The sequence below is a fragment of the Cololabis saira genome, chromosome 21, assembly GCF_033807715.1.
Source record: "Cololabis saira isolate AMF1-May2022 chromosome 21, fColSai1.1, whole genome shotgun sequence".
Classification (NCBI taxonomy): Eukaryota; Metazoa; Chordata; class Actinopteri; order Beloniformes; family Belonidae; genus Cololabis; species Cololabis saira.
Genome location: NC_084607.1, coordinates 26,285,142 through 26,301,709, shown reverse-complemented (window position 1 = coordinate 26,301,709; position 16,568 = coordinate 26,285,142). Strand labels below are relative to the sequence as shown.

General features: G+C 41.5%; 1 protein-coding gene across 1 annotated transcript in view; it reads right to left on the bottom strand.

Annotated features, from left to right (window-relative positions):
• Window positions 1-16,314, bottom strand: part of myo15aa (myosin XVAa) — a 63,197-nt gene extending 46,883 nt beyond the window's left edge. The window contains exons 1-5 of the mRNA XM_061711965.1: window positions 16,190-16,314; window positions 4,601-4,683; window positions 1,748-1,811; window positions 1,492-1,601; window positions 1,159-1,233 (exon numbers count right to left, since the gene is read on the bottom strand). Of these exons, the coding sequence (XP_061567949.1) occupies window positions 1,159-1,233; window positions 1,492-1,601; window positions 1,748-1,811; window positions 4,601-4,683 (332 nt within the window). The 5' untranslated portion in view covers window positions 16,190-16,314. The remainder of the gene's footprint in view (window positions 1-1,158; window positions 1,234-1,491; window positions 1,602-1,747; window positions 1,812-4,600; window positions 4,684-16,189) is intronic.
• Window positions 16,315-16,568: the final 254 nt, after the last annotated feature.

Genomic DNA, 16,568 nt, shown 5'->3' with positions numbered 1-16,568 from the left:
TTAGGGGTAAGTTGTACCATTACGGGCTAAATCAGTAACTACATCTTACTGAAAGATATTATCCGCTTTTTGTAAATCTTAATACATTATCCACTTTGAACTAACCCTTTAAAGACGAGCTGAACTAAACATATTACTAACCAAAGCACTTCTGTCTGACTAAAAGATTAAATAAAAGGTCCCCAAATCTGCCCCCAATTAAGCATGAGTGCCTTATGTTTAGTGTTAATCGAGCCACAACTAACCAACAAATCCCAAAACTACAACTTGATGACACTACAATGGCTTCCCAACTTTGATTTATCAAGGTTTCAATAAAATGTGTGAAGATTTTGACGTTTGGGTTGCTTCTTCAATGCATTCATTCGCGGGAAATTATTTATTATTTTCTATGAATCTTGGACTAAACTGTCAGAATCCCAGAGAGGCCCTTGCCAACTTCCATGATACCAATGAGAGAACAGTAAAGTCCCATGTCATGTCACGTGTGGCAAAAGAGTGCATGTTATGCAGTATCTCTCACCAATTGTTGCCAACAATGGTCCACAAAATACCAATGGGACGACTTTCACAACTACATCACAGATTATAGAGGTTCCCATATGAATTATTGGACTAAAGGACATATCAAATCAGGACAGAAAGTGAAAAGGCATGACAGTGTGACGCTGTTGTCAGTAAATAAAACAGTTTCCTCCCCCAATTATCCTGGCTCAATTTCCCTCTCAACATTTGGCTTATCTTGACCCATATCTGGCATTTTGGAAAAATACCAGCTACAAGCTTGCTGTCATCACTTAGCTCTGTCCAGTTCTTATATGTGCATGGCATTATAATTTGGCAAACCATGAACATGAATCACAAATAGTTTTAGGTTTTTATGAATGTGCTTTTACTTTAAAAGTCATAACATCTCAAAGAGTTTTTAAAGAAAACTCCTGCTTCCAAATTCTCACTTTCACATTCTACCTGAAACGTTAAGGGATACCAGAAAATATAGTCACATGGCAATAAAAATGCAAACTTGCCAAGATGCAGTGAGTGGATCAACTCACCCACTGGTGCATCTTACCCCACTCTTCTCTACTGTAATACTAAAACAATTTAAAGTGCAGACGAGGGATGTGCAGTTACAGAGAAAATGATTGAACTTCTTACCTGATTATTACAACTTGGTTTTGTTTGGCATCCATCATTCTGGAATAAGCAGCGTTTGCTATGGCAAACAAATGCCTGTGAGATTAAAAAAATAAATAAATGAAACAACATTGTAATAAGCCATCAAACCTCGTAAAAGATGTGTAGCAGTTTTAAAGCATCAAACAATCACCATTGCTTCTTTTAATCCTTCAATCCACTGTTTCTGTCAATTTTATACAATATCTATGGATGAAGCTCAGTTCCCATCTTGACCCATTTTTGTGTCTGTGCTAGCAGATCTCTCTTACAGACATTTTTTCAGTTTACTGTCCCAGCTTGAGAATTACTTACGGAGGGTTCTCTCCCAGAGCACGACCTTTGTACAACAGAACCACATCTGTCCCGTAGATGTTATACATCTTATAGGGGTTCACCGCCACCAGAATACTTCCTATGTATGTCTTGGGGGTGGGGTTGAGACAGGATAAATGGAAGTCAAAAACAATAAAGAGATTAATGGACTTGTTAAATTATTGACAAATGCACGATAGACTGAATTGAGATCAGTGGCTTTAAGTGTGTTGGAGAAAACTCTTCAGACACTTACATAAATGAGCTCTCTCTCAAACCTTTTCTTTATGTTCGACAGAACAGCCCCTTCATGCATCTCCCTGAAAGAAACCAACAGTAATGATATGGATGTTACTGAGCGCTTCAAAGTGAACCGTGATAACGCTAACCATTTTCATATGTTTGAACTGCACTGAATTCTTCAAAGAAATTCTGGTGATTGTCTGGTGTTACACAACCAGACAATGCACTTTGATCTTTGGTATAACTATTCAAATTGGTCTTTGAAGTCTTCAACATGTGCTGTGCAATATTACCCACTCAGTACCCTGAAGTAATAATACTTCCAGTTTTCTTTTTAGTGGTCTGATCATGATGGATTTTGGAATAAGGCAAATAAAACTTCATACAAACATCTTTCCATTTTTTTCACCAAGTCCTTCGGATTTAATAATAATTTTACATTTGATTTATAAAGCACTTTTCTAAATATTTAAGAGGGTAAGTTGCAGCCAGGACAGATGAACTGATGAGCAGAAGGAATGCAGACTAGTGATGGGAAGTGTGAGTCCTTTCAAAATGTCTCTTTTGGCACAGTCCCTATAAAGAACCAGCTCTTACGGCTCCCAAACAACTCTTTATTTAGTGTCACTCAGAGTCTACTATTTTAGTCTAATCTGCCATTCATGTATGGCTTGTAAATTGGTAAGAATTTTTTTTGTTCACTGTTTTCACAAAAACCTTATTTTTTATACTGTTTTACCCGTACAATGACTTTTGTTACTATTTTTCTGAGCAAACACAGTAAACAATCCAATAAATAAAGGCCAAAGTAAAACACAATATTTTTCCAGGGTGAGTGGATGGAAATCTGTCCTCTCTCTTCCAGTTGCACTGACAGGTGGACAGTTCATAGATGTGATACGTGATGCTGACAAAAGGATACTTTCCATTTACAAATTCTGCACTCAGCTTTGCAGTATGCATTATTCATTTGTTCATTTACAGATTTCACTCATTTGTTAACTTTTTTCAGACTTATGTAGGTATGTTTAGTCTACTACTGCATATGATTGGTGGTCCCATGATTTGCCCATCAGAAGAAAGTCTCAACCTTGTCTGATTTCCATCAAAACTGGGCAGTGTGTGAAGGTTCGGCTCTTTCTAATGAGAATTGACTTTTCTTGTTCATTACAAAGAATCGTCTTGGCTCTTATACCGGGTTTGTTCCCAAGCGATACATCATAGAACTGACCTTTTCAAATGAAATTTTTTAGACAGTTTGTTAGTCTGCAAACTATAACAATTTGGAGATGAATGTTCTAAAATAAAAAAGATAATTTATGTGGAAAGTACTCAAGACAGCCACAAATCTTCCCGGGAGTACATGCCCCAGCAGGTTTATGCCAAGTCTTTAGCCCCTTTTACTTGTGTTTATTACCCAGATTTTTGTGTTTCACCTGTCTTTTAACTGAGATGGGAACAGTAATATGCAACTGACTACTAAAATGACAAACTGCAGATTTGCAAGAAACAAAACTCAGAGTTAAGGAGGAACATTGGACTGGTCATATTTCAATTTGTGCTACATCATTTGTGGGTAACCCACTCTGTGAATCCTGCTGCTATTCAAGGTAGCATGGATCTGGCATCTGCTCCATCCCCTGCACATCTCCTGCACTCAGCACTGCATCACCCAGCTCTTCCAACAATGGTGAAGCCAGTGGGGCCAATCACCACACAGCAGAGCTGTCGTGTAAAGCAGTACCACTCGATAACACCCCCTGACTTTTTCTTTTCCCTCAACTTTGCTTATAATGCTTAACTCCATCTCTGGCAAAACCAAAGCATGGCATTTTAAATAGAGTATGCCTAAAGTATGGCAGTGGAGGGATGATTTGTTTTGCTGCTACGAAAGCTGGACACCTTGCAGTTATTGTGTGCACCATGAACTCCTTTGTATACCAAAATGTTCTTAAATTTAGATCATAATGCCTGAAATATAAAAGAGTTCATGTTTTGGAATGGTTAAGTTCCAAAGCCCAGTCCAATTGAAATTCTGTAGTGGTACCTTAAAGCAACACAAAGTAATATTTTCATGTTTAAATCTCAGTTTCAGTTTAATTTAAAATAATATGATTATTTTGTGTTGTCTATCCCATTCCTTATATCCACAACCATCCATTGTAACTTAAGACATTTGAAGTCCCATCTTGGGAGTGATAAATCATTTCTCTGGTCTGAACTATTGATCCCTTTATGGCACTACATCAGCCACCAACAACAAAGGTAAATGATGCCTGTAATCTTACAGAGCTACAGTTGACATTAGCAGAGGTGACTAAAAGGCCCAAAAGTAGTAACAAAAGAAGGAAGGAAGAAAAATGAGAGAGGGACTAAGTAAAACACTGAACAAGAGAACATTTTGGACAGTGTTGTTAAAAAAAAGTAACATTTTAAAGACGAATGATCCAAGATTCCTCCACAATTTCAGATTGCAAAGGTCATATATAGGTCATATAATTTTAGATCATTGCCGCTAAAGGTTGTACTACAAGGTATTGAATCATAGTATCACCCACATGATTTTTTTTTCTTTTAAATTTCATGTTAGTGGAACAAGTAATAGCGCAATACAAAAAGTTTCACGTTATTTGTCTGAGAGTATGTGTGGTCACTACTAAGGCCCATTACGTTCAAATTACTTATTAGTGAAGTATTACTTACTTATTGAAAATGTCTTGTACGTGAAATGTTCTATAAAAATAAACTTACCTTGCCTTCCAATGCCTTATTATTAAAACATTAAAAGAATGATTATGAAATGTTGAACTTGACTGTAAGTAACTATGACAGAGACTTCATTGTGCCGAATAACAGTTTTACTTACTCCAATTGTGTCATATCTTCCACACCATCTTCGTCTCTGAGGTCCCGGTGAGCTATTGTGGGCATACTTCTGATTGAGTACATCTAAAACATATACATGCACACACAGAGAAATGAATATTCAATGCAACGACACAATCCTCTGCATAATGGACTCATGCACAAATATAAAAACACAGAGAACTTAAGGAATTGTTGCTTAGCAGGCCAAGTGTTTGCTAATTTTTCATTGACAGTGTACTAAAAATGTAATATCTAATTATCAGTGTGGCACAAAACTAAATGTTCTTCCACTTCCAAATCTATTAATTTATGCCTACTAAGTTTTGCCTGTTATTTCACTCTGTAACATTTAACACTACACAGTTCAAGCATAAGCACAAGCACAATTTAATCTATTACAAATACATATTTGATTAAACTATTACCTTGTCATACCAGTTACCCTGAGGCTCCCCCTCCCTATTGAGATTCCACTCTCCTGATTGCTGCCCCACATGTCCCTGTGCCATCAGACTTTGGGGATCCAGGAGCTCTCCATCTCTATACATAGACCACTTATTGAGGTTCTGCACAGTCCCATGTGGGAGAACTCTCTCTGCCCCCCACACATCCATATCTTGCTGAATTCCCAAGCCTTCGACTCCAGAACCCTGTGCCCAGTGGTGTTCAGGGCCAGGTCCTTGGACCTGGGGTGATACTACGGCATACGAGGAAGGTAGACGAAAAGAAGCCCCCCGAATGTTAGTGCTCTGCAAAGCACCAGAGAGGTTGAGTGAGCGCGGCTGTGGAGTGCTAGGTGCGCCAAGTCGTGACACGATAGTACCATCAGGGAGACGGTACTTTGCCCCACGAAGGTTTGGATTTTTTGATAGCGCATTAGACAAGTCAAGTGATTGGGATGCAGTAGTAGGCTGAGAACGGGTCATGAGAGTTCCATCTGGTAAACGGTAAGTGGCAGATCGAAGGTTCTGGTTCCGGAGAGCATTAGAAAGATCAAGTGACTTTTGTTCTGAAATATTAGTAGATCCAGGCTGCCTCAATAATGATGTGTTTGGGAGACTGTAAGATGCACCACAGATGTTGGTGTTTAGTAAGGCACCAGAGATGAGAGAACTTTGAACTGAAGAGGTTTGAGTTTGATTTTTTGGAAACAGAGATGATCCCTCTGGGAGCTGAAACTTTGCCTTACGGAGGTTAGCATTCATCAGGGCGTTAGATAACCCAGATGATGATATTGCACCTTCAGCATTCTGTGTCTCCTCTCCTGGGGGTGTAAATATGGAACCATCTGGTAATCGATAAGAGGCTTTTCGTACATTTGCATTGAGAATAGCAGAGGAGAGCATAGGGGAAGAAGGCTCAAGTGCTGGCTCATTTCTTGTGACCAAAGTTCCGTCTGGCAGCTTGTATGTTGCTTTACGTACATTGGGATTCAACATTGCAGAGGACAACATAGAGGTAGAGTGGGGTGATGGATGTGAAAGATGTTCATTTCTGGTGACCAGTGAGCCATCAGGAAGCCTATAAGTGGCCTGACGTAGACTTGGGTTCTGCAGGGCACTGGAAAGCACAGAGGGTGCCAGCATCCCATCACCAGCACCACCTAAACCCTCATTTGCACCAGAAGCTTCAATGGGGGCCTGAGACATTGCCAAACTTCCACCTGGAAGTCTGAACATGGATCCCTTAATCTGAGAAGTCTGGAGTCCTCTGGAGAGAAGTGAAGACTCATCTCTGACACCTCCTTGTTGAGATGTGGTAGTAGGAGGAGTAGGCAAAACAGAAGATGTGGGGGACAAGTGTCGCTGTAAAGGTGATGCAAAGGAAGCATTACGTAGTTGAGAAGTTAGCATAGCAGATGACAAATATGGGGATGATGGAACAGAGGGGGCTGCTGCTTCAGGAGGTGACAGAACATTTGTATAGAGGTTGGCATTGCGTTGTAGAGGAGATGAATAAGAGGCACTGCGGAGACTGGAGTTATGTATCAAAGCATTGGATAGACCCACAGATGCATATGGGTTCAACATTTGGGTCCCATGGACATTAGCTGATACCTCCTCCTGCAAACCAGGTACGGGGGAAGCACTCCTTTGTAAAGGTGTAGTGTTTCCAACATTTTGCACGTAAGGATTATGGAGTGTGCGTCCCAAATTGGGCGATGATGGTAAATGCTGAGGGGGGTTTTGGGGATATACTTTGTGGTGTGACTGGGGAGAGGTGGGTCTTTGCAAAAGGGAGGCATCAGCATTGGAATAGGGTACAGATGAGGGGAGAAAAGACTGAGGAAGGGCACCACCTACAAATTGAGGGCCTGGAAAAGCATTTGAAAGCATTGGGGATGGGGCTGGTTCCATCAGTGTGTAGCTATGCTGTGTGATGCTCTGTGATGGAAGAGGAATCCTGGAGTGATGAACTGGAGGGTGAAAAGATGCTGGCCCCAGACCATGGAGACTCATTGACCTTTGAGGCAAGGCAGAAGGCGGGTGAGAACGATGCATGGGCGAGGCAGAACGGGAGGGCAGAGGAGATTTACGCTGTAGAACCTGAGGAGATAGGGGTCTCTGGAGCCTACGTACTGATGGCTGAGGTAAAAAAGGTCCACTCTGTTTCAGAGATGATTCTTGAGGGATAGGGGGCACAGCAGGAGGATCTCTGAAGGACTGCCTTGACTGAATGGAGGTTTGATTCCTGGACATTCGGACCAGTGGTTGACCCCTGCCCACAGGTCTGTGGAAACCTCCTTGGACAGCACTTGTATTCGTAGCTTCTCTTAACCCTGTGGGTCGGGAGCCTGTTCTGGCTAACATTGGAGTTCCAGCTACTGAACCTACCCGTCCTAAAGGAGAAGAAGGGCCACTATGTATAGATGATCTAAATGGGGCTACATGCTGAGTGACAGGAGGCCCATGTCTATTACGTCTTTGTAAGTAAGGGTTAGCTGGGGAAGGTTTTACAGCACCCATGGGTACATGGCCTCGAGCTCCAGGACTACTTCTTAGTCTGCGGGTAGAGGAACGAGTGGGAAGAGGTCGAGAAGTGACACATGAAGGTGAAGGAGAGGGTGGATGACGGGGAGAGCTAGAGCGGAAAGATTGTGGTGGAGACTGAGATCTTTCAGGCTGAGGAGGGCTCTGTCTGGGAGGAGACGGGGAGTGCCTCATCATTGAGGCTTTTTTTCTCCCTTTGAACAAATGTGGTCTGGTAGATGGTAGAGGTACTGCATCTGGAGGAGGCTGCTGTCTAAAAGACAGCCTTGGGGAAGGTGGTGGACTATGTCTCTTTCTTACTGATTCCCGCGGAGAAGCCAATGAGCCAGAAAATGGAGACTGGGGTCTGGCAAATGAAGGACCCCTGCGCAATCCAGTGTCTACCCTTCCTCTTATAGGAGATGGCTGTGCTCTTATTGACTTCCCTCTCCTGTGGTTTGGTGGAGAAGATGGGGGGCTTGGTATTCTGTGGCTGTTAACTGGGATACTGGGCTTTAGGCTTGCCAAAGAGGACTGGTAAGTGAGCCCCCTACTACGTAAGCGTGGAGGGATGTAGGGATCAAACTGGTTCCCTGGGTGGAAGTCTGTTACATATGGTGAGAAATGGGATGAAGGATGTACCCTTCCCCGAACTGATCCTGGTCTTAGTGGTAGCTGTGGGGATGAAAAAGGACTTGTTCTCCGCATTAGCATTGGGGAGGCCAATGGTGAATGCAATGCTGAATGCATCACCATTGGTGGAGCAACTGGTTGTATTTGTTCCATTTGAATGATCTGTGAGTCTTGTGAGTGGGGTATTTGGTACACCTGGGAGGGAAGTTGAAGTGGTATGGCAGGTGGGGGCAACTGACTATAAAGAACAGATAAAGGAGGATGAGTTGGTTGAAGGGGAGGGAAGTACTCCTGGGGAAAGTTCACAGGTGTTGTAAAGGGGGCATGTCCAGGAGGATTGGCAGCAGGCTGTTGGTTCAGCACAGTAGGGTAATGGGGATGTGCAGGAAGACATGTAGGATGGGGTTGTTCAAACTGTATATCAGACATAATTTCCTGATTGTTTAGAGCAAGAGCTGGGGAGGGAGGAGGAACCACTGGAGAAGAGGGAAGAGGATGAAGTACAGGTGGGGGGAAGGTTTCCACCTCCAGTCTGTCTTTTCCAAATAGCCTAACCTGAGGCCTAGGTACCTTGAACTGCTCTGATGAAACTGGTTCTGCTAGAGGAAAAGAAAATTGTTCCTCTCCATATGGCTGTGCCATACCAGTGGGATCCATCCCAGTATTCACAATGCCATGTTGCTGATAAATATGTGGGGATGGCGTCAAGATATGGTAGGTGGGGATAGTGTCAAAAACAGGAACAGGCTGTGTATGTGCTAGCCCTGGGTCATTATAGTGACCATAGACATCAGGATAACTGCCAGTCATTATGCCACATGGGTCTGACAAAATATAGTTTGAGGGAATATTGGGGTCAAAATAGTCTTCATAAAGGGCAGGGTCATATTGGTCATAGAAAGCAGACATGGCATCACCATAATTACTGTATGGCTCTGGCTCTGGCTCCAATGCATACAGCATTCCATCTTCTCCATAGTAATACTCCACCCCCTCACCACCATAGCAATCATATTCATCATCATGATAGCCATAAGGGTAACCGTAGTAGTCTACATCATCATCCTCATAGTAAAGCTCATCATCATAATAAAAGTTGCCCTCATCATCATAGTAACCATATTCATCCTCCCACTCTTCATCATCATAGTCCATTTCCTCTCCATACATATCATATTGGTCATAGCCCATTGGTTGTTCTAGGCTTCTTGGACCCCATCCTTCATTGTAATCATCCTCATAGCCATGTGCATCATCATATTCATAGCCCACATTGTAATGATGACTTTGTCTCCCTCTGGTGTTTCTATTAGCAAATGATATCCTCTTTTTCCCACGTCCTCCTGCCCGTTCTCCGATGCTGCCTTGGCCTTTAGAGGACAGGAACTTTGCTGTCAACCAGTTAGTAGCTGCAGCTATCCTACCTACCATCCAGCTTTTAGTCTTAAAACCTTGTCCTGTTTTCTTTTTTCCAAACATGCCTTTAAACTTCCCTCCCAGTCCCTTTGCCTCCGTTACCATTTTCCCCTTACCCTCTAAACTGGATAGATTTATTGTCTTTTTGGGCGGTGTGGTTTCTTTCGCAGCATTTTTATTAACCAAATTAAAACCAGATAGACCTGGCTTTTTGTCAGCAGCAGATGATTTACCTCCAAAGCCAGCCAAAAGTTTACTATTGCCAAGAAGTGGTTTGCCATCGATAGGAGGTTTCTTTTTTTTGGAAAGCCGCAAGAAAAGACGGGAGGTACTTTTAAGGTTTGTCTTTGGTTTTGTTTTCGCTGCTGGCTGTTGTTTAGAGGCAAAGCTAAAAGGAGAGGACTTTCCAGCAATGCCTGAGAGAGCTTTGGAGGCTCCTTTAAGGTGAGATCTTGCATCTGGTGTCTTCTGTGCTTTTCCTCCAAAAGTCTTCTTCTGCCCCTCTGAAGCAAAGCCCATCATGGCTTTGGAGGCTCCTTTGATATGGACATCACTCATCTTTTTCAGATTCAATACTCCCATGCCTTTCTTTGTTTTTGTCTTTCCTTGATCTTTTTGCACATCCTCGTCTTTAGGAGGTGAAGGCTTAGCAGACTTTAAACCTTTCATAGCCATGGCTTTGGATGCACCCTTTAAAGCTGCTTTTCCTTTTCCTTTATCCATCTTTGCTCCCTTATTGGTTATTACTTCTTCCTCACTGTCATCACTTTCTTCTTCAGTTTTCATCTCTTCTTCTTCTTCCTCTGAAGCCTCCTCCGACTCGCTGACAGGATTCTTTCCTTTACCCTTCTTCCCATCATCTTTTCCCTTCCCCTTTGCTGGTGGCTCCTCTGCCTTCTTCCCCCCTTTCTTGTCATCCTTTCCTCCCTTCTTTGGCTCCTCTGTTTTGCCTTTCTTGGCAGCTGATTTTGGGTCACCTTTTTTGGGTGGCATGATCCGTCCTGATTCAAATCATACTAAATAAGACGAGGAACTTCTTGTAGGTGTGGTAAGTAAAGTTGATATTTCCAGTAGCAGAAATGTCATCTCATACCCAGCTGCTCTCATGTCTTTTCTCCTTTTTCTTCCATCCGATACATCCTTGCAACACTCACGCGCAAATTAGTCTTTCAAAACACAATTAAAAAATGGAGCAGGAATCTCAGCTGTTCCCATTGCAGTACATATTTAATCCTCAGAAAAAGACCTGGTGTATATATTGTATGCAAAGAGGTAGAAACCTGTCCAGTAGTCTCAAACTTTCAAAAAACTAGACACCGGCTGAATTTTAAATGTTCCATATTTATAAAAAAAAAAATCCCAGTGTTAGAAGCATTTGCAGTTTTGCTCATTTATTTCTTCTAAGCATCAGCTTTCACTGAAACTTGAAAAGGAAAAGACAAAAAAAAAGTTAATTTGTTATAAATTCCACTGCATAGGTTTGTAAATGACTTCCTGGGGTCACACAATCAATAAATGACCTTGTTATCCAAGTGACAGAGTCGGGGTAGTCCTCTGGGTGTCCCCCATTGTTCGATGGTCCTGTAAGTCCAGCAGTGAATCCTCATTTTGGCCACCGCACGAACTTTGGCAGCACATTACCCCAACAAGGATAGCCAATGTGAATGCATTAGTGTGAGTGTCGGTGTCCTCTTTGTATGAGAGTCCGCGTGCGTGTGTTGCATTTGTGGTTGTATCCTCCCACATCAACGTCACCTTGCCTTTGTGACCTCCTGCAACCTCCTTTCTCCCAGGGTACTGAGACTTTCATCCTCGTGTTTCCCTCAGGTTGACACTTCATCATTCAGTCCACAGCTGCGACCACATATGAGCATGTGTATTGCATGTCTGCTCATGTATGTGCAATTAGAATACGTTTTTTTCCTGTTATAGCTGCAAAGGGCACCTTCATGTACCAGCTATACTACCTCGGGGTAACACTATCTCCTGGTTCACTTGTTTATGAATAATGCAAACTGGCTGAGCTGTTGCTAAACTGTGTCTGAGCGGCAAAGGCACAGGGAGCCAAAACATGCACATCAGTGGCTGTATAGACCATAGCTGAGAGTGATGTATACTTATACATCCAGTAGTGTAATTATACACCTACAGGTGGTCACATCTGCCACCGTCACACTAGAAGACAACATTTTGCGATTGATATTGTAAATTTACATGAGTTATTAAACAACAACAACAAAAAAAGAGCTCATTTGTTTAGCGCTATGATTTAACACTAAATATGCACTACATAGAGAATTATAAAGCTGAAATTACCTGCAACAATTACATATTTTACAAAATTGAAATGTGGAAAAAAAAAAGCTTCAATTAGTTGTTCCCACTTTCAAAAATCATGTTTAATGATCCTGTTGTGACCATTAACCATCTACCAAATATTAAAAGCATGTGCCATTTAACTGCAGAATCTATCTCGATACACAAAAGTATAAACCTTTTTCTTTTTTTGACTGGTTGCCAAACTTGCTCTGCTAGAATAAATAAATATGCAAATATAGATAATATAAATATAGATTATAGATTAATTTCTGCAATAAAAGGGTAACATGGAGAAACAAGTGTAAAGTGTGATGGAATTATATTAACAACTGTTGTGAATTCATTGAGGATGGCATGACATCAGTTCATTGATGATAGGCTGATGTTAATTCATTGATGATGGGCTGATATTCCAGGAGGTCATCTCACTGGCAGATATGAATGTTTAATGACTGCCCTCTGTTCTTCCTACGCAGCATGGATAAAACATTCATTGCATGCTCCTCTAAATATATCACAAAGGGTCAACATAACCCTGGCCTGCTCCGCAACCATTAAACAGAATTAAACACACACGCTTGTGTCAGGAGTTGACAGCCAGACATCATAAAGCAGGTAGAGGACAAAAGCATAATACTTAAAAAAAAGACATTTCAGGGGGAATTAATAATGAATTATCTGAATTAAAATAGTAAATCAATCATTATATGGTGTCAAAAACCAGAAGAACTATTTTAAAACACCTTCAGTTACAGTTTTTTCTTCGCTAAACAGTTAGGGCCTAATAGCCTTGACCCCAGATAAGGTTTGAACTGAGAACTGTATCATGTATCCCCAGAAGCAGCGACCATAAAACAACTCTAAACATTCAACAGGCTGCACTAATAGCAGCAGCAGTTGTTGGTGTCATCTAACTGCTGAGAGAGCACAAGAGTTAGAGGAGGTAAAGGAGTAAAAATGTTCCTTTCTTTCCACCAGTTGCACTCTCACACACTTGTTAACATTGTTGTTCACTGAAGATGAAAAGGCGCAAATCACACAGATCAAATACACTGCTCCTCTTCATCTGGTGTATGTGGTCTGTTGACGGAGTGATGCAGTAACAAACAGAGCACAGGTCACAGAAATGGAGGAGGTTAGGACACAGGCTAAAGGGGAGATGCACCAATGAACTGGGGATGAATAAACTGCAAGTTTATAAGGAGAGAAGTAAGCTTAATACATGAAAATCCAAGAAGAAGGAGGAATGGGGAAGAGGCAAAGAGAGGGGATGCCTTAAGTGGAAGCAGAAAGCTAGAAAATACCACACGCACGCACGCACGCACGCACGCGCGCACGCGCACACACACACACAGGAGACTGACTGTCACTGACAACAAGACATGGATCATCTGGACCGGAGAGCAAAGATTAAGACTGACAGCTAACAATTGCGTGAGGGTTATGCACTGGGTCTCTGGAAAGCGCCTAGAGACAACTGTGTATTGTAATAGACGCAAATAGACGACGCAAATAGACGCAAATAGACGTAAATAAAATGGAATTGAACTGAATCACAGTATTCAGAATGCAAATAAATTTGAGAAATGAAAGGACACCACACCACAGGGAAACAAACCTCATTAACATTCACATAGTCAGCATCATAACACCAGGACTCTGAGACTTAATAATATTTGTCTTTTCTACCATAAATAATGCACATTTTGAGGCTATAACATGCGAAGAGTCATACGTTAAACTGTACTTATTGGCTGATATAACAGGTTTGCATGCACTTTAGCATGCTAATCTTTTTTAGCACTAAACATCTAATGCAGGAAGATCATTAGATTGGGCCATAGTCTTTTGCATTGGAAAAATTTAAAAAAAGATTTAACATGCACTCCATCAGTATGGACAAAAGTGATGGAAGCATTCAACAAGCCAGCATGTTAACATTTCCTCCCTTGAAATAAACAGAAATGCTAGTTCAGAAGTCATTTGTTTGAGCCATACTGAAGTAGAGATAACAGCCAACCATGCAAATAAGGCAAGTCTGCCAACCGCTATACTGCTGCATTATACAAACTGTGAGTGATGATAAACAATGATGTTAGGGTCACAGCCAGGGCTTACATCCGGCATGCTAAACTATCATAATTAAAGCAGTGCTACCACATACCCAAAATCAAATACAATTATTATACGCTACAACGACGGCGGATGAGAAAGGAGTTTGCTGGCGGCCTGGGGCTAAGGAGGCATGTGTGTGTGAGAGTGGAAGTAAGGATAAAATAAAAGAAAAGGGACTTAAAACACCAGATCAAGTACGAACAAATGAGTCTGCTGAATCTAATTTTCAATCAGACTAATAGTGAATAATAGTCACAAGAAATTGTAGTTATCCTGCATGTGGCAACACTGCGAAAAGTGGCAAAACATGCAGTTTCCTGAACGAGCACTAGGGGCTGCTTATATGTGTAATACAGATTTCTCATCCATGACAACTTTATGGTGGGGTGAACTTTTACGTATTTCATAAACTCAAATCATATGAAAATAAAAAAGATATGCATAATTGAGGGATAATCAGAAGACGGCCTCTAGCTTGTTGGCTGCTGTCAGGGCTAGCAACCCGCGCGGCCAGCCAAGCCGCCCTCCAGATTGGCCTGGACTCCTCCAAACTGACTAGTCAGAATGCTACCCAACAGCTAACGGGCTACCTTTGCCCAGAAATCCACTCTGATCGAGCTCCAGGGATCTCTGAGCATTGGACGGGTACCTGAGCCTGCTGGAGCTCAGTTGGAGCTCGGTTGGAGCTTCAGCAGGCCTTCAGCAGCTTCAGCTCCAGCACTTGTTTCTCATGCAGTTTCAGTTTCAGTAGCAACATCAGGAATGAGGATGGATGGGCAGATTTTATCAGAATGAATGTTAGGTAACTCATTCATTATAGGTTAATATGAGTAAAAACAAGCTTAAATTGGTAGTCTATGGGGAGTGGAGTTAGGTGAACGTGTTTTAAATAACTGCCAGGCTTGTTCATTCCACCCATTTTCCCATTTTGGATTAAGTGGGGTTGGGTTGGGTACCTACCTACCAATATGGCGCCATCCAGAGGTCCAAAAAACAACCTTCAAATCACTGTTGAGAATTCGTGTGGGTGACACAGAAGGTGTGTGCAGTGTTTGTTTTTTTTATATATATATATATTATTATTAAATGCCTCCTTTGGGTTGAAGTAAAGCAGCTGTATACTATTACACAAAATTGCCCATCATTTGGGAGAAATCTTTTTCATCATGAAAAATGTAAGGTGACTGAGAGAATGAAAAGTGATGTGAGAGGAGGAGACATCTTTAAGACAGAACGTGAGAATAGGATGAGGAAACCGCACTCAGGTTTCCTATAAGCCTTTGAGCCCTATTCATGTCAGATTACCCTGTGACTTGACATTGGAGAAGTACCAATACCTGTTTCAGTGGATCAAACACTGACTGCCGATAGGTTTCATTGTTCTAAGAAACCTGGAAATATGGACAGTTTGACCTTAATGTATAATTGTAAGTGCATACACTGAAGAAAAGCAAGACTAAAAGGTTTACGGTACGATAGTGTTGGTAGTGGGGGTAGTATATGACTTGGAGACAGCAGATCTGACCAAGAGAAAGGAGCAGAGATGGGTGAAAAGGATGAGTAGGGTACAAATGAATACATTCTGAGGAATGATGTCTTGGAGAAGTAGCAGAGACTATATGGAGATGGTTTGGACACATAAAGAGGGTGTATAGTACACTGTTAGGAGGATGCTGGAGATAAAGCTGCAGCATAGGGGGAAAATGGATTGAGCCGAGGGAGAAGATTTTCCTTTGACAAGTTTTCAACAAATTTTGGCAGATGTCAAATACTGGAACACAGTTAACCAGAGAGAAACCAAAATTACATTTGGTTAATGGGCGCTAATATGTTGGAAAGAAATTAATGTTTAAAAATATTAATGAAGCAAAAATGCAAATGAAAAAAGGAGGAGTCATTTAACAATCTGAAAAAGACATTCACACTTCAAATGTGTTTATTCTTACATCTTTTTTCCCCTAAAAGCCCAATCACTCTTAATAAATACTAAATGAGTAATGGTATCAAACCACCGTGATCTTGATACTGGCAAACGTAATAATGATTATGTTTGGTTTTTTTGCTATTAAATAGAAATAAAAAAAAAATCCTGCATGATATCTATAAAAATCCTGAAAGACCTCTGGGTAGCTTACCTTTTTCTTGTTGTGAATCACCTGCAAATATCCATCCAAATATCTGATCAAACTTCTCGTTCACCGAAATGAAAACAATGTCAAAGATGATGTGACTGCCTGGCTTCTGTGAGTGTCTCTTCAGGCTCCAAGTCCTCATCTGAACCTCTGCAGTGATGTTCTATATCACACCTATTCACACACAGACAAAAACACACACGCATTCAGTTTACTTTGTTATGTGGCAAACAATGAGCCCCTAATGGGAAAAACCATCTGCTGCTTCAGAACAAATGTATAATAGTGGACTGAAGGAGAGCAGATCTGGGAAGGCTCTTTACATCCATGCATTAGTAGTCTGGCTATTAGGTTTCCTATTAAACATGCTATACTTTCATAC